This window comes from Urocitellus parryii, chromosome 15 (assembly GCF_045843805.1).
Source record: "Urocitellus parryii isolate mUroPar1 chromosome 15, mUroPar1.hap1, whole genome shotgun sequence".
In the NCBI taxonomy this organism is placed as follows: Eukaryota; Metazoa; Chordata; class Mammalia; order Rodentia; family Sciuridae; genus Urocitellus; species Urocitellus parryii.
The window spans coordinates 6,319,749-6,333,060 of record NC_135545.1 but is presented as its reverse complement, the minus strand read 5'-3'; the positions used below and the strand labels follow the sequence as shown (position 1 = coordinate 6,333,060).

The window sequence follows — 13,312 nt, the reverse complement described above, 5'->3', positions numbered from 1 at the left end:
TGGCTGGAGAGCTGAAGGATCTCAGGAGTTGAGGAGGCAGAGAGCGGGAAGAAGGGCTTTGCAGGCAGAAGGAAGAGTCTGGCACAGAAAAGGATGTAAAGTGTGTGGAGAGCAGAGAGAAGGAGAAGGTCTCCAGAACCGCATGCGTGAAGGAAGAGTGGGCAGGAGGGCGCCGAGGCCAGGGGACGAGGTTGGGCTTTGACTCTGGGAGCAGAGGGAGCTGGGCCTCCTGTGTGCTGGGTCACTAAACTGGGCCTTGTTGACCAGAGACCAATGACCTGTCTGCAGGAACTCAGACTATGGGGAGACAGACGACAAAGCAGACCAAGGAACCAACCTGGTCCCATCGTGCCTCTTCAGGCCTTCCTCTGCTAGTCTGGGTGGCCGGGTTGTCCTCCTCTAAGTGCCTGAAGGAGGGCCACTTATGACACCTTACTCAGGGCTTATTATGTGCAAAGCATTGGTCTAAATGCTTTATAAGGGTATTTCCAGCCTTGTAAGGGTCTTATTTTAAAGATGAGGGAACTGAGGCCCACTCAGAAGTGGTGGGGCAGGATCTGAACCAGGCAGCCTGGCTCTCAGCCACCACACTGCTCCTTCTCCTGGGGTTGACCTCGTGTCTGCAGCTCACCTCCCTCCTCCAAAGCACTGTGCTATCCAAGAACACACCGAAGGCCCGGCCGGGTCTGCACGTCGGGGCCAGTGCACTGTTCTCCAGGGGAGAGTGGGAAAACCAGAGAGGCCACCCTGGTATCAGCAGCCCCCACTGACGGAGCCCTGGCCTCAGCCAAGCCTCACACACCTGCCACCTCCTCAGAGCACCCTCCCATTTCCCAGATGAGAACACCTGGCTGAGGCAGGAGGTGAAGTCAAGGGTGCTGGGCTTGGACTGGGGACACTGGGCGAGTCACTTCATCTGTGTCCCTTCACCTATACCATGGTGCTCAGGACCCCTTCCAGAAAGGGCGATCAGACATCTAATGAGACCAGGTGGTGAAAGACTCCAACCTAGCCGCAGGGTCCCTCGAAAGTTCCCTTCCCTCCTTCACCGGGACCCTGCTCCTGGCAGGATCCTCTCAGTGTGCCTTCTCTTCCAAGGCAGAGGGACCTCTTGGGGCTCACTGGGGTCCCCAGAGTGCAAGAGACATTCTAGGTGCCTAGGTGCTGCCCAGATTCACCACGTCTCCTCCCAAAGACTGTGGCGCACCTGCCCCCGCCTGGCCCCACAGTGCTGCCCCTACGGTCCCGTTACCTTTGATCTTCTCGCCCTTGCTCAGGGAGATTTCCCCCTCAGCTTGGGCCTGGTACGACTTGACAGCCATGAAGGAGCGTCCAGGTACCGCTGAGTAGAGCTTCCTCCGCCTCCCGCGGCTGCCCAGGGAGCCCCCAGGGCCCCCTGAGCCCCCTGTGCCCCCGGCTGGCCCTTCCCGGGGCGTCCCGCTGGAGCTGCATACACAGAGGGTGTAAGAGGCAGGGGGCGTGGAGGGAGGGGGCATCTCTGGGAGAACAGGGGTCCTCGGATGGGAGGGGGATGGCGCACAGAGTGGGGGAGGGGTGAGTGGGTTTCCCAGCTCTGGAGTCCTCCGGGGAAGAGGGCATTTAGAGGCTCCCTCTGCCTGCCCATGCACCCCAGCCCCCTCTCCTGGCTCCTGGCTTCCGCTCTGCCCCCTCCCACGGTCCTGCACACACTGCCTGATTCAGCTTCCTGAAACGGAGCTGGGACTGTGTCATCCCTCAGCTCAGGAGCCCTCCGCGACTCCCAGCCTCCTCCTGGGTCGGGTCCAGGTCCTTTGCCCACCCCTCCCGGCCTCTCCCACTTCCTCGCTGTGCCTAGCTGGCCCTGCTCTCTCTGCCCAGGCCGGCCTCCCTGCCCTCGAATGACTCCTGCCCATCCTCCCTCTTCTCCTCCCTGGGCTCATCCCCAAGTCTGGACACCCCTCCAGAAGCCCCTGCCCCTGCCCACAACCCTCCTCCTGCTCACCCCACCCTGACATTCTGTCTGTCCTCAGGGGCTGGAACTGATCCTTCTTTTGGGGACCCCCAGTCCCAGGCCCCTGTCATGCACAGGTGCTTAGCTACAATTGGGGGATTTGGGGAGGGGGTCAGGAGGGCAGCTGGTATGTCCCCACTTATCCCTGGGGACCGACACCTAGATGGGGGGGCTCTCCCCTCTTAGGACAGGAGCAGAACAGCTGGGCTGACCTTGGGGAGCGTGTCAGCTCTGAGGAGGGCATTGGGCTGGCAGAGCACTGTGGGACCAGGACCGAGTCCTTCCCTACCTGGGTCGTCCTCGGGGCTGCCTCTTGGCCTCCTCGGGGTGCCTCCCTCGGGATGGGGAGCGGGCCCGGGCGCCCCGGGGGCTGCTGGCACTTCGGAGGGTCCCACTGCTGAGCTTGGTGCTGGGGGCCGAGGGCTGAGACTGGCTCTGGGGTCCCGAGGGCGGGCCAGGGGCCCCAGAGGACGAGGCCCCCGGGGCGGAGAATACCATCCAGTCAGGGAGTGCCATGCTGGTATCGCTGTTGGCCCGCAGCAGCGCGGGGGGCACCGTCAGCCCTGCACCTGGGGGTCCCCGTCTCCGTGCTGCATACTTGGGGGACTCCTGGAAGGGCACTGAGAGGGCAGTGGTGGTTGGGGGCAGATGAGGTAGAGGTGACAAAGGCAGGTGGCATTGTATGGGCAAGAGGTGGTGGGGGAGGGGCCGGAGAGAGACAGAGATGAGAAAGAGCAAGGGCCTAGGATTGCTCCCCCCACCACTCTTGAGGCCGTTCTGGCCCTTTGGGGTTTTCTCCATCCCATCCTGGCTCCTCTGTCAAGCCCCCAGCCCCTCCAATCCCATTGTGAACCCCAGTTGTCCCAGACCCCCCTCTTCGCTCCAGACCCCACTTGCTCACCCACGTCCTGTTCCCGATGGTTGCGGATCAACTCCCCCAGCTCAAAATTGCCAGCAATGACGGCCACCTGGAGGGAGAGGCACAGGGAGGGGTGGCCCAGGTGGTGGAGAGAAGACAGGAAACCACCTGAGGTCCCCTCCAGCCCAAACCCTCCCCTCTCCCTGACCAGGGGCACCCCTCCCACCATTCCTGTCCCAACTGTCTGTCCACTGGTCCTCTTCATCCTCCCTCCCGGCCCCTGCAGCCATTTGACCCCCTACCAGCCCCAGACCTGGAAGGGTGTCTGTCCATTGTTATTTTTCACATCCTTATTGGCGCCTCGATAGAGGAGGATCCTTGCACAGGTCTCCTGAAGGTGACAGCCAGGGGCACAGGATGAAAGTTAAAAAAAAAAGATGAAGGTCACCATGAGTGGACGCAGGCACTGCACTGGGAATGACCCACCTGAACCCATGCTGCATAGGGCGCAGCCGCTCACGGTGAGTGTAGCCCACCAGCACTTTCAAGGTAGACTCCTGTTTCAAGGACTTACACAGAGTTGCGCAAAAGAAATTAAACATCTCGAATAATTTTTGTATTGATTCTGTATTGAGGTGAGAAGATATTAAATACATTGGGTTACATAAAAGATGCTACTAAAATGAATGAATTTCGCTTGATGGTTTTTCCTTAAACGTGGCCACGAGGTGTTTAAGGACATGCGGAAGATGCGGCTTGCGTTATATTCTGCCGGACGGTGCTGATCGGAACCAGGGCTTCTCGACCTGGGCATACTGGCTTTGGAAGCCAATGAGCCTTTGTCACACAGGGCTAGGTTCTGCACTGTGGAGTGTAGAGTGGCATCACAGGCTTCTGCCACTAGATGCCAGTAGCAGTCCCTTCCCCAGTCATGACAACCAAAAATGTCTCCAGACATTGCTAACTGTGTGTGTGGGGGGGGCGGGGCAGAAGCACCCAGTGGAGAACCACCACTCTAAATCTTAGGAAGGGCTTACTACGTGGCAGGTCGGGTGCTCAGCCCTTCAGAACTGAGCTCACCGAATTTCCTAACAACTCAGTGAGATGGAAATTATGGTCCCTATTTTACAGATGAGGAAACTAAGGCTCCAGAGGAGCTCAAGGTCACACAGTGAATGACTATCAGCACCTGGATTTGAGCCCACACCTGTCTGACTCTAAAGCCTTTGATCTTAACCACAGACTTTGCCAGGTCCAGAAGGGAGGGGGCACACACCATGGAGGACAGAGGGTTGAGGACTGGGGGCAGTGGGGACAGGGATGCCATCTGCAGCCATTATGGATTCTGTATCAATATCAACCGCATGTCACTCCTCAGTGCTCTCTGGTCTATCCTCAAGTCCTTGCCATGATCTAGAAGGCCCCACCTGAGCTGTCTGCCCTGCCCCTACCCACCAACTTCGCCTTCTACCATCTTTCCTTGCTGCCCACGTTCTAGCCACCCTGGCCTCCTTCGTCCTCTGTCAGGCATGCTCCTGCCCCAGGGCCTTTGTACCTGCTGCTCCCTCTGTTTGGAATTCTTCACACCAAGGTCTCCCCACTGCTTGCTTTCTCACTTCATTCAGGTTTTCGCTCAATGCCACCTCTTTAGATAAGTGCTTTGGTTTTGTTTTGCTGTAGTGGGGATGCGACTCAGAGTGTTGCATATGCCAGGCAAACATCCTCCCACTGAGCTACATCCCTAATCTTTTAATTTTGAGACAGGGTCTCACTAAGCTGCCAAGGCTGGCCTTGAACTTGCCTGCCTGAACTTGATCCTCCTGTCTCAGCCTCCCCTTCCAATTACCTGGGATTACAGCATGTGCCGCCATGCTTCAGAGAGGCCTTCTCTGAACATTCTGTCTAAAGGAACTCCCTTGTCCTGTTCCTTTCTAATTGTTTTATTTATTTTTATGTGACACTCTTGCATGTGACAGGCATTCTTTGAAGCCAATGTTAACTCATTTCTTTCCAACACCATGTCCTGACATTCCGTTTTGATGTCATTTTTCTCTTTGGTATCTCCTCCCGTATGTGGTAAGTTCCACAGGGCATTGTATTGTCCGTGGCACTTGCCACCAGGAATAGTACCTGCACACAGGGACTGTTCAGTGGACAGTCAGTCAGTGGGGAAACTCCTCTGCCCTGCCTTGGCCTGGCCAAGTCCAACCTGGCTGCCCCAGCTCAACTCCGCTCTGGCTCCCTGGTGCTAATTTCAAGTATCCACAAGCCCCTCCTCTTCCTATCCTTCCAGGTAAGACCCTCCAGGGATACAGGCACAGGCCCATCCACAGGCCGGGTCCAGTGAGGCCAAATCTCTTGCCCAAGACCCACAGGCAGTTAGCAGGGCAGCCAGGAGTCCACCCTGGTCTTCTCATGCTGGTGCTCCTCTGTCTCCTACAAATGACCCCTCATAGAGGAGGATCCTATCACCAAGACCACCCCCTGGACAGCAGAGTCACTCCGGTTAGTGTTGTGTGTGTGTGTGCTAAGAATGTGCGTGTGTGTGTGTGTGTGTGTGTGTGTCTGAGTATGTACATGCTGTCCCCCAATGGCACTGGTAATATCTCCACCTGTATTTTTGCATATTCTCACACACTTTCAGCTCCCACAATGGGGGTACAGGGCCCAGGCACCATCCACTAGCTCCCGGGCTCTTCTACTCTACCCTAGTCCAGAAAATGCCCAAGTCTTAGTTAGTAGCTCCCTCCTCTGGATGCCTGGGGAACCTCATATTTACTTGCAAACTAGCACTTATCTCATGGGATTCAATGATTTGTTTACGTCTGCCTCTGCGCCAGACTGTGAACTCCCCCCACCATTCCCAGGGCAGATGCTGTCTCTGATTCATCTCGCATCCCCAGCACCTGGCACGGGGGGGGGGGCACACAGTAGGTGCTTAAGAAATGCACATGGAAAGGATGAGGAGATGGAGGATGTGGAACTGTCAGTCAAAATTCATTTGTTCGTTGAGTCATTCATTCATTCACTCATTCCCTGAGTCATTCAATCTGTCGAAACAGACACCCCTGGAGCAGTCCGAGGTGGGCACTGCGCACAGCCCCGCGGGGACCCAGGATGGCTGACTCCTCATTCATTCATTCGCTCCACAGAGATGCAGCCTGGCAGACTCTATGCTGGGGGCTTGGGCAGAGCAAGTCCTCAATCTCAGCCCCCACCCAGAAGAGCAAACCATCTAGACATGGACCTGACCTTCACCACAGAGGCTACACAGGCAGACCAAGAGGCCAGGGAGCAAGATCAAGGAAAGACGGTCCGCCCCAGCCCCAGCCCCAGCCTTTGGAAAGCTTAAAGCCTGGGAGGGAAGACCAGGGGATCTCGAGAAGTGGAAGGTGAGCTCCCATTTGTTACCGCCATGCCAAGAGCAAGCAAAATGTTAACCCACTTGATCCTTCTGTGTGGTGGGCATCAATTACTGACCCATTTCACAGTTGAGACAGGGGAAGCCCAAGAAGGGGAAATGATGTGTTCATCCAGTCTAAGAGTCACTGTGCCTGCTACATCATTAATTGTTTGTGCTAAATATTCCCTGCTCAAATGAACGGTATGTCTTCCGAGTGAATCCTGATTGACGCTGGAAATGATAATAATAATAACAATTATTATTCTCATGACTGTCTTCTAGGGATGAACACTTAATATCCATGATCACTCAGCCCTTTTAATCAGCTGGCTTTATTCCCATTTCAGGGAGAAGGACAGAGTCTTGGAGAGGAAAAGGGGCCTGTCCAGGGTCCCCCAGGCTGCCCAGGACTGGGGATCCCCCTTCTCCACTGCACAGTGGCCTCAGAATCAGAGGACCTGGACGCCAAGCCTGCTGTCAGGGAGCAGGAGAGGCAGAAGCAAGCAGGAGGGGAAGTGGTCTGATCTGACAAACACAGTCCTTCCTCAGTGTTCGGCATACTGCTCACTGCTCACCGCCACCAGGCGGCATGTGGCCACCTGCCAAGTCCCCAGCACTGCAAGTTCTCCTGAAGCAGAAGGGGCTGGGCTGTTTTGGAAGACTTCCTGGAGGAAGGGGGCTGCCAGACCAGCAGCCTCATGCCAGGCCCTGTCTCCCTAAGTTCTTCAAGGGCAGGGAGCGTGGAGAAACAGGCGGGGGCCAACGGCTGTCCAGCACAGCTCCCGCGCCTACGTGAGCCCTCCTGCTGCTGTGACTGCCCACCTCTCCTGGGACCTCCTGGGGGCAGTGTCCACCCACCAGGTGATGATGAGGCACAACACTGCCTCATCCCTGCCAGGGCTGCACTCTGGCCTTGCCTCTGTCCCCAGCTGTGCCCCCACACAGCTCCCAGGCACCCTGCTGGCTGGCTGGAGACACATGGCAAAGGAGACCTGCTGAACCCCTTTTCCTTCCTGCAGTGGTCCCACCTGCCCTCCTTCTGCTCTTCTGCACAGGCTGTGCCCTCTACTCGGCTGTCTCTGGCTCGTCTCAAGGGCGCACCCTCCAGGAAGGCACCTCCACCCAAGGCAAGCCTGGGGGTGGGCTTCTGTGGGGACCTGGATTCCCTGTGACTTCACTCTGAGCCACAAGGTCAGCACACTGTCTCCAGCACCCAGCTCTGGGCCTGACCCAGGGAAGGCACTCTGTCAGTATCTGTTGGATGGATAGATGGATGGTTGGACAGACCGATGGAAGGATGGGGGATGAAGGGTGAAAACCGTGGAGGAGCAGAGACTGCGGAGGGGTGGAGGCTGGAGTCCCCGGGGCCTGGCTGGGCACTGTGGAGGTGGCTGTGGGGAGGGGGCTGTGCGGAGCCGGCTGGGCCCTGGGGGTCAGACCTTGTTGTAGAGAGCACAGATGTGCAGGGCCGTGTTCCCTGAGGCGTTCTGGGCTCCAGGCTCAGCCCCGTAGAAGAGCAGGTGTTCCAGGTGCTGAGAGTGGCCCCGCTGGCAGGCCTGGGAGGTCAGAGATGGAAGGGTCAGATCAGACACGGCCTGAAACCGTCCAGCCCTCTCCCCTGGAGCCAGGAACCCCCACATCTACCCGCTCTTCTCTTTCCACCCCATTCCTGCCCAAGGACTAGGCTGTCAGCTCCACAAGTCTGAACGTTTGGTCATTTCCATGCCTGGGCGTCCAGTCTGGTACTCAAGAGGGCCGAGAGGCCAGGCCCGGCATCTCCGTGATCCAGCCGTTCACTTCCCCAGCTATGTCCCCTTCGGTCCTGATGTCCATGCAGCCACCTTCTCCTCTGTGCAGACCACTCTATTCTCACTCCTGCCCTCTGCCAGGACCCCAGCATCTGGATCCCTGCCCCAGCTCCAGCCCCTGGGATGCCTTGGGGCCCGGACCTGGCCCACCCCGACCCCTTGGGGCCAAGCCTGGCGCACCTGGTGGATTTCCTGCCAGCCGTTCTCATCAGCTATGCCCAGCTGGGCCCTGTTGTACAGCAGCAGTTCACAGCAGCGGGGGTCGCCCCCCACCATGGCCGTATGGAACAGAGGGGTCAGCCCACGGCGGTCCTTGTAGTTGGGGGAGCCCCCCAGGTCCAGGAGTGCCTAGGAAGGGAGAGAGAGCCAAGGAAGAAAGGACAGATGACAGTCACACTAGAACCAGCTCATTCTGAAGTGCTGCTGAGGAATCCTGGTGACCCTCACTGGCCAAAGCCTGTCTCAGCTCCACCATGACGCCCTCCTAGACCTCGGGCCAGGCCTTTCCCCTTGCCAGGCCATTCCCATCCCTGGGGAACAAGGAGGGGACAAGGTAGATGCCTCCGAGGACATCTCCTTCTCACGTACTGCCCAGTCTTTCATCCACGGGTGACCGTGGATGAGTCATTAAAGAATGCCGGTAGCTGCAGTGCCCCTCACCCCAGAGGACGCACACTGGGAGACAAGGAGAGATGAATTGTGGGTGCAGGAGGGCCTATGGCCAGGTGAGAGTGCCACTGAGACCAGAGTCCTGAAGATAGGGGTCAGGAGGGAGCCTGGGAAAGGGCGCGCGTGGGGTGAGGCAAGTCCTGAGCCAGCCTCATTGGGGGTGCAGGCTGAGGGGTGGGGAATGATCCTATTTAAGGGATACCTCTGGGTGTGGAAGGCGGGTGACATCGAATACTAATAGGAGAAAGCGTTGAAGGAACCCTGTGTAAGGACAGCCTGCAGCAGCACTGTCCAGGGAGACATTCTGCAATGCTAGAGATGATCTTCAATGGTGCCACCCCTATGGTGGCCACAGGACGGCAATGACACCCGAAAGTGGCTAGTGAGACTGAGGCATTTAAATTGCAGTTTTACTTCATTTTAATCAATTTGAATTTAAACAACCCCACGTGGCCGGTGGCAACGGGTTGGGGGAGGCCTAGGGCTGGGTGTGTGTGTCCAGGGTGGAGGTCTGGGGCTGAATATGCAGGGGATGATTCCACTGATAAAAGGCAGCTCTGTGTGGCTGGCGCTTGGCTACATTAAGGGTTCTTCAAGAAAAGAGTTGGAGAAGAGAATGGTGTGCCAAGTCCACTGGATCCTCTGAGAAAAGGGGTGTTTGTCCACGGCCACCCGTGGGTGCAGCCAATCCTGGGCTGTGCATGAAGAGAATGGAGTGTGCTGATGGGGGGGTCCTTCTGTGATGTATTTTGTGGGTACGGGGGGGGCTGCCTATTTGGAAAAGAGCATTTGAGGCACAGGGGGATGTGAAGCAGGGCTGAACTTGCACGTGAGAGGAGAGGCAGCAGGCACTGGCTGAGGAAGGGCAGGTGGAGGGTGGCCACCGTGTGCATGGAGAGGTGGGAACACAGCAGGTCGCTGTTTTAAGGAACATGAGGTGGGCTGACGCCTGGGAGACAGAAGTAGGATGGGTGCTGCGCAGGTGAGAGCTGAGAGCGGTCTGGGTGTCTGAGGGAGGAGGCTGTGCTGGGGAGAGTCAGGAGCTACCTGGGCAGCTGGTGCTGCACTGGTGGGGCACACCTGGGGCCTGAGGAGTTGGAATGACAATAGGGACTGTGTATTTGTCAGTCTGTGGAAGAGGGCTTTGTACCACGGGTAGCAGGAGCAGCTATTTATAACAAACTAAAGAACCAGGGTTTGAGAGAGGACCAGGGGGAATGGAGACAGGGTCCCAGGGCGAGGGGGTGGTCACGGCAGCCTCACCGTGAGAGCCAGGCAATGCCGGGCACACGCGGCCTTGTGCAGTGCTGTCATGCCATCCCGGGCCCGGAAGTCAATGTGGGCCCCACCCAGGCACAGAGTTCGAATCACCTCTACCGAGCCTTCAGTCTGGGCCGCCAGGGTCAAGGGGGTCTCTGAGGGGCAAGAAAGGCCAGTCACATGCAGGCCCTTAGGCTCCAGCCCTTCCCACACCACCTCCTTGGCTCCCCAGCTCGACACCCACAACCTGTGGTCCCATGGTCCCCCTCGGGAGTGACCGTGGTAGGGAATTTGGCATTCCTGCCCCTGCTGTCCCCCACAACGTGGGCTCCTCCCTACCTCCCGAATCTGAGTCATGGTAATTGGGGTCCAGCCCCTTGTCCAGCAGGCGCGCCACCTTGTCTGAGGTCCCAAGCTGCACGTACTCCAGGAACTTCTTCAACCCCGTCTGCGCCATGGACAGAGAGAGAACATAGGCTGGTTAGGGACCGGGGGGAAGGGCAGAGGTCTCCAGCAACACCACCCAGCGGAAATGCACAGCTAGCCGCAAGTGGCATTGAAATTTCCTGTGGCCACCTCCAAAGCAAAAGCAAAGGGGAACCATCAATTATATTGAAATTCAATCTGAAGAGCTATGTTCTGTACTAACATATCCACAGCGCTCCAGTTCAGCAGGCAATCCATAGGAAAGTTATTAATAAGATACTTCACTTTTTTTTTTTTTTTGCACGGAGTCTTTGCAATCCCCTGTGACCCAACTCCATGTTGCAGGTGCTCAGAAGCCACAGAAGGCAAGTGGCTCCCAAAGTGGATGGCAAGATTGGGAAGGAAAGAGGGTGCACAGTGTGGGGGAGCAGGGGTCAGGGTTTCTTCCTTCCGAAGCATCAAGAATCCTCCCTCTCTGGCCACAGCAGCCCCTGACTTCCTTCCAGCTCTTAGGTGACTAGGGGAGACACCCGGGAGACGAGGCCCCAGGATTGGAGGGTTAGATCCCAGACCAAATACCCATGGAGAAGAGGGGTTGATCCTTGGATTCGGTGGAAATTCAGGCTATGGGATTGGGGAGTTTCAGGGCATCTATAAAGTAGTCCCCAGACGGGCAAGCAGGAGTAAGAAAAGGACCCTGAGTGGACATGGGGTCTCAGGGGAAGAGAAGTGGGAGGCCAAGGAGCCAGGTGGAAACGGAACGCTCCTGGGAAGGATGAGCGGCCTGAGAGGGAAGAAGGAAGGGGTGAGGTTGGGGGCCATGGCCAGCAGGGGTCTCTCACCTTTGTGTGCAACTTGGCCAGCTGCTTCTCATCCAGGTTGGTCTGTTTGTAAACGCGGGTCTTGTATCGGAACTGAGGTCAGCAGTGGGGTGGGGGGAGAGACACAGACTTAGAAGCAGAAACCTGGGCAGGTAGGTCTGACCCCTTCTCATCCCCCAGGAGGAGCTCAGGGTTGATGTGGAAATAGCTCTGGAGCCTCAGTTGGGTGGGCAGACGGTGGCAGAGAGCTGTCCTGAGAGTGCTGGGTCCTTGAGGCATAGTTCCCTACAACTCCCACCTTGAAGAAGCAGGCATGAGGACCCCACAAGGAATGTTCTAGAATGCCTACTGTAACTGGGGGTCCTTCCCAAATCCATGGGGCAAGAGAAGCTTGGGGTGGTGAAGGGCTTTTCCCAAGGCCACTCAGAACAAATGGTGATGTGAACTCGGCCTCTGACTCCCTGTGGGTCCTAGGATATCCAGAAGGGCTCACTGGAGTTCCCCTTGTTGAGGTCTCCACTGGAACCAGTATGTGTTTGGGGGTTGATGGCTTTAGGACAGGACTCATGTTTCAGTGAAGGGGTCAGGAGGCTGTGGACCTCACCTCCAGGTAGGGTACCCCCTTCTCAAAGGACTGGGGGTACTCCCGCAGCAGCCTCTCCTCCTCCAGGAAATTGGCATCCCGGCCTGAAGTGGCCGGCTGGAACAGGCCGTAGTTGAGCACATCCTGCAAGCTCTCACTGAGGGCACAGAGCACCTGCTGCTTGGCCGTCCAGATGGTGGCATCCGGGTTGAAGCGCAGGCATTTCTGGTGGGGGGGGGCAACCAGGGCCAGGGTGAGTCAGGGGTCCAAGGTAGGTTGGGAAGGAAGTGGACAGCCGGGGTGGGGGGTGATTCTGGACACAGGGGCAGGAGAACGGGAAGCACATGGCGTCTGAAATGGGAGCCAAGGGGGCTTCCTGGGAGGACACCCAGCCCCGGAGGTCTCCTGTGCCACTCAGACTCTGTCCCCACCTCTGCTTCTGGCAAGTAGGTGGTCACTCACTGTCTGGTGCAGGTCCGGGATGCCAATCCTGAAGACCATCATGCTGAAGTGGGCGTCGTCTGGGACAGACATGGAGCGACCCTGGAGGCCTCGGGCAGAGGCCAGGCTACCAGGTGTCCCACTGCCCTGGCCCCGGGTCCCCCGAGGGCCTTGCCCTGGCCCGTCTGGGGAGCTGTCGGACTCTGAGCCCCCCTCGGGACACTCGCTGGCACTGTGGCGTTCCTCGTCCTCGCTTGTGGCAGGGCTGTGGGTCATCGTGGGGCCACGGGGCGACGGGGGACGGCAGCATCACAGGCGGCTGCAGGGGCCAAGGGTGACTGTCAGAATAGGAGCCCAGAGCCCCTCTGAGGCCACTGGCACCACTTAATGGACAAGTGGTCAAGGGCAGGTTTCCCCCACTGTTGTCATGTGCCACCTCTGCAAGTGCATGTCACCCCCGATCCCGCCATGCTCCCAGCACCTGTCTCCTTCCATGCCCTTGGCCCTGCTAGCAGCCCCTGCCCCCCCTGCGCCCCACTTTGCCGCTGACCTAGTGTGGCCGTGTCCCAGAAACCGCAGAATCACCGCGGGAGCTACTGGCCCACTTTGTCAGGTCACAGAAAATGCAGCTAAAATTAGCTGAGGAAGGACAGGTGGACCAACCCACCGGCATCCCGCCCTCCTGGCCTTGGCCTGGCCCCTCACCCTGAGGGAGGCTGAGGCTGAGCTGTAGTAAAGGGGAGATGGAGGTGTGGTGAGCCTGGGGCGGCAGGAGGTGCCCATGAGCAGGTGGAGTCGGTGACTTCACTGAGTGTGGCTGACTACATGTGCAGAGGGTTGCTGGGAGTTGGCCATTCCAGGGGAGCAAGGGCATGGAGATGGGTTGTCACAGATCAGAGCATCTTGCACGGGGTGTACCCTAGGGAACTAGGAGCAACGGCCTTTGGCAGTTATTGGGGCATCTTAAGAGGGCATATGGCTGGGTGGGGAGGCTGTCCCAGGGACAGCTGCCCAGGTGCGATGGCCTGGGTGGGTGTGGGATGCTGTGAATA

General features: G+C 57.9%; 1 protein-coding gene across 2 annotated transcripts in view; it reads right to left on the bottom strand.

Moving 5' to 3' along the window:
• The window catches only part of Shank1 (SH3 and multiple ankyrin repeat domains 1), a 40,843-nt gene extending 28,307 nt beyond the window's left edge, over window positions 1–12,536 (bottom strand). For both annotated transcript variants that reach the window (XM_026406351.2, XM_077793161.1), the window contains exons 1-11: window positions 12,282–12,536; window positions 11,841–12,044; window positions 11,258–11,329; window positions 10,329–10,437; window positions 9,993–10,144; window positions 8,241–8,408; window positions 7,692–7,808; window positions 3,163–3,240; window positions 2,892–2,958; window positions 2,280–2,610; window positions 1,253–1,446 (exon numbers count right to left, since the gene is read on the bottom strand). In XM_026406351.2, the coding sequence (XP_026262136.2) occupies window positions 1,253–1,446; window positions 2,280–2,610; window positions 2,892–2,958; window positions 3,163–3,240; window positions 7,692–7,808; window positions 8,241–8,408; window positions 9,993–10,144; window positions 10,329–10,437; window positions 11,258–11,329; window positions 11,841–12,044; window positions 12,282–12,536 (1,747 nt within the window). The remainder of the gene's footprint in view (window positions 1–1,252; window positions 1,447–2,279; window positions 2,611–2,891; window positions 2,959–3,162; window positions 3,241–7,691; window positions 7,809–8,240; window positions 8,409–9,992; window positions 10,145–10,328; window positions 10,438–11,257; window positions 11,330–11,840; window positions 12,045–12,281) is intronic.
• Window positions 12,537–13,312: the final 776 nt, after the last annotated feature.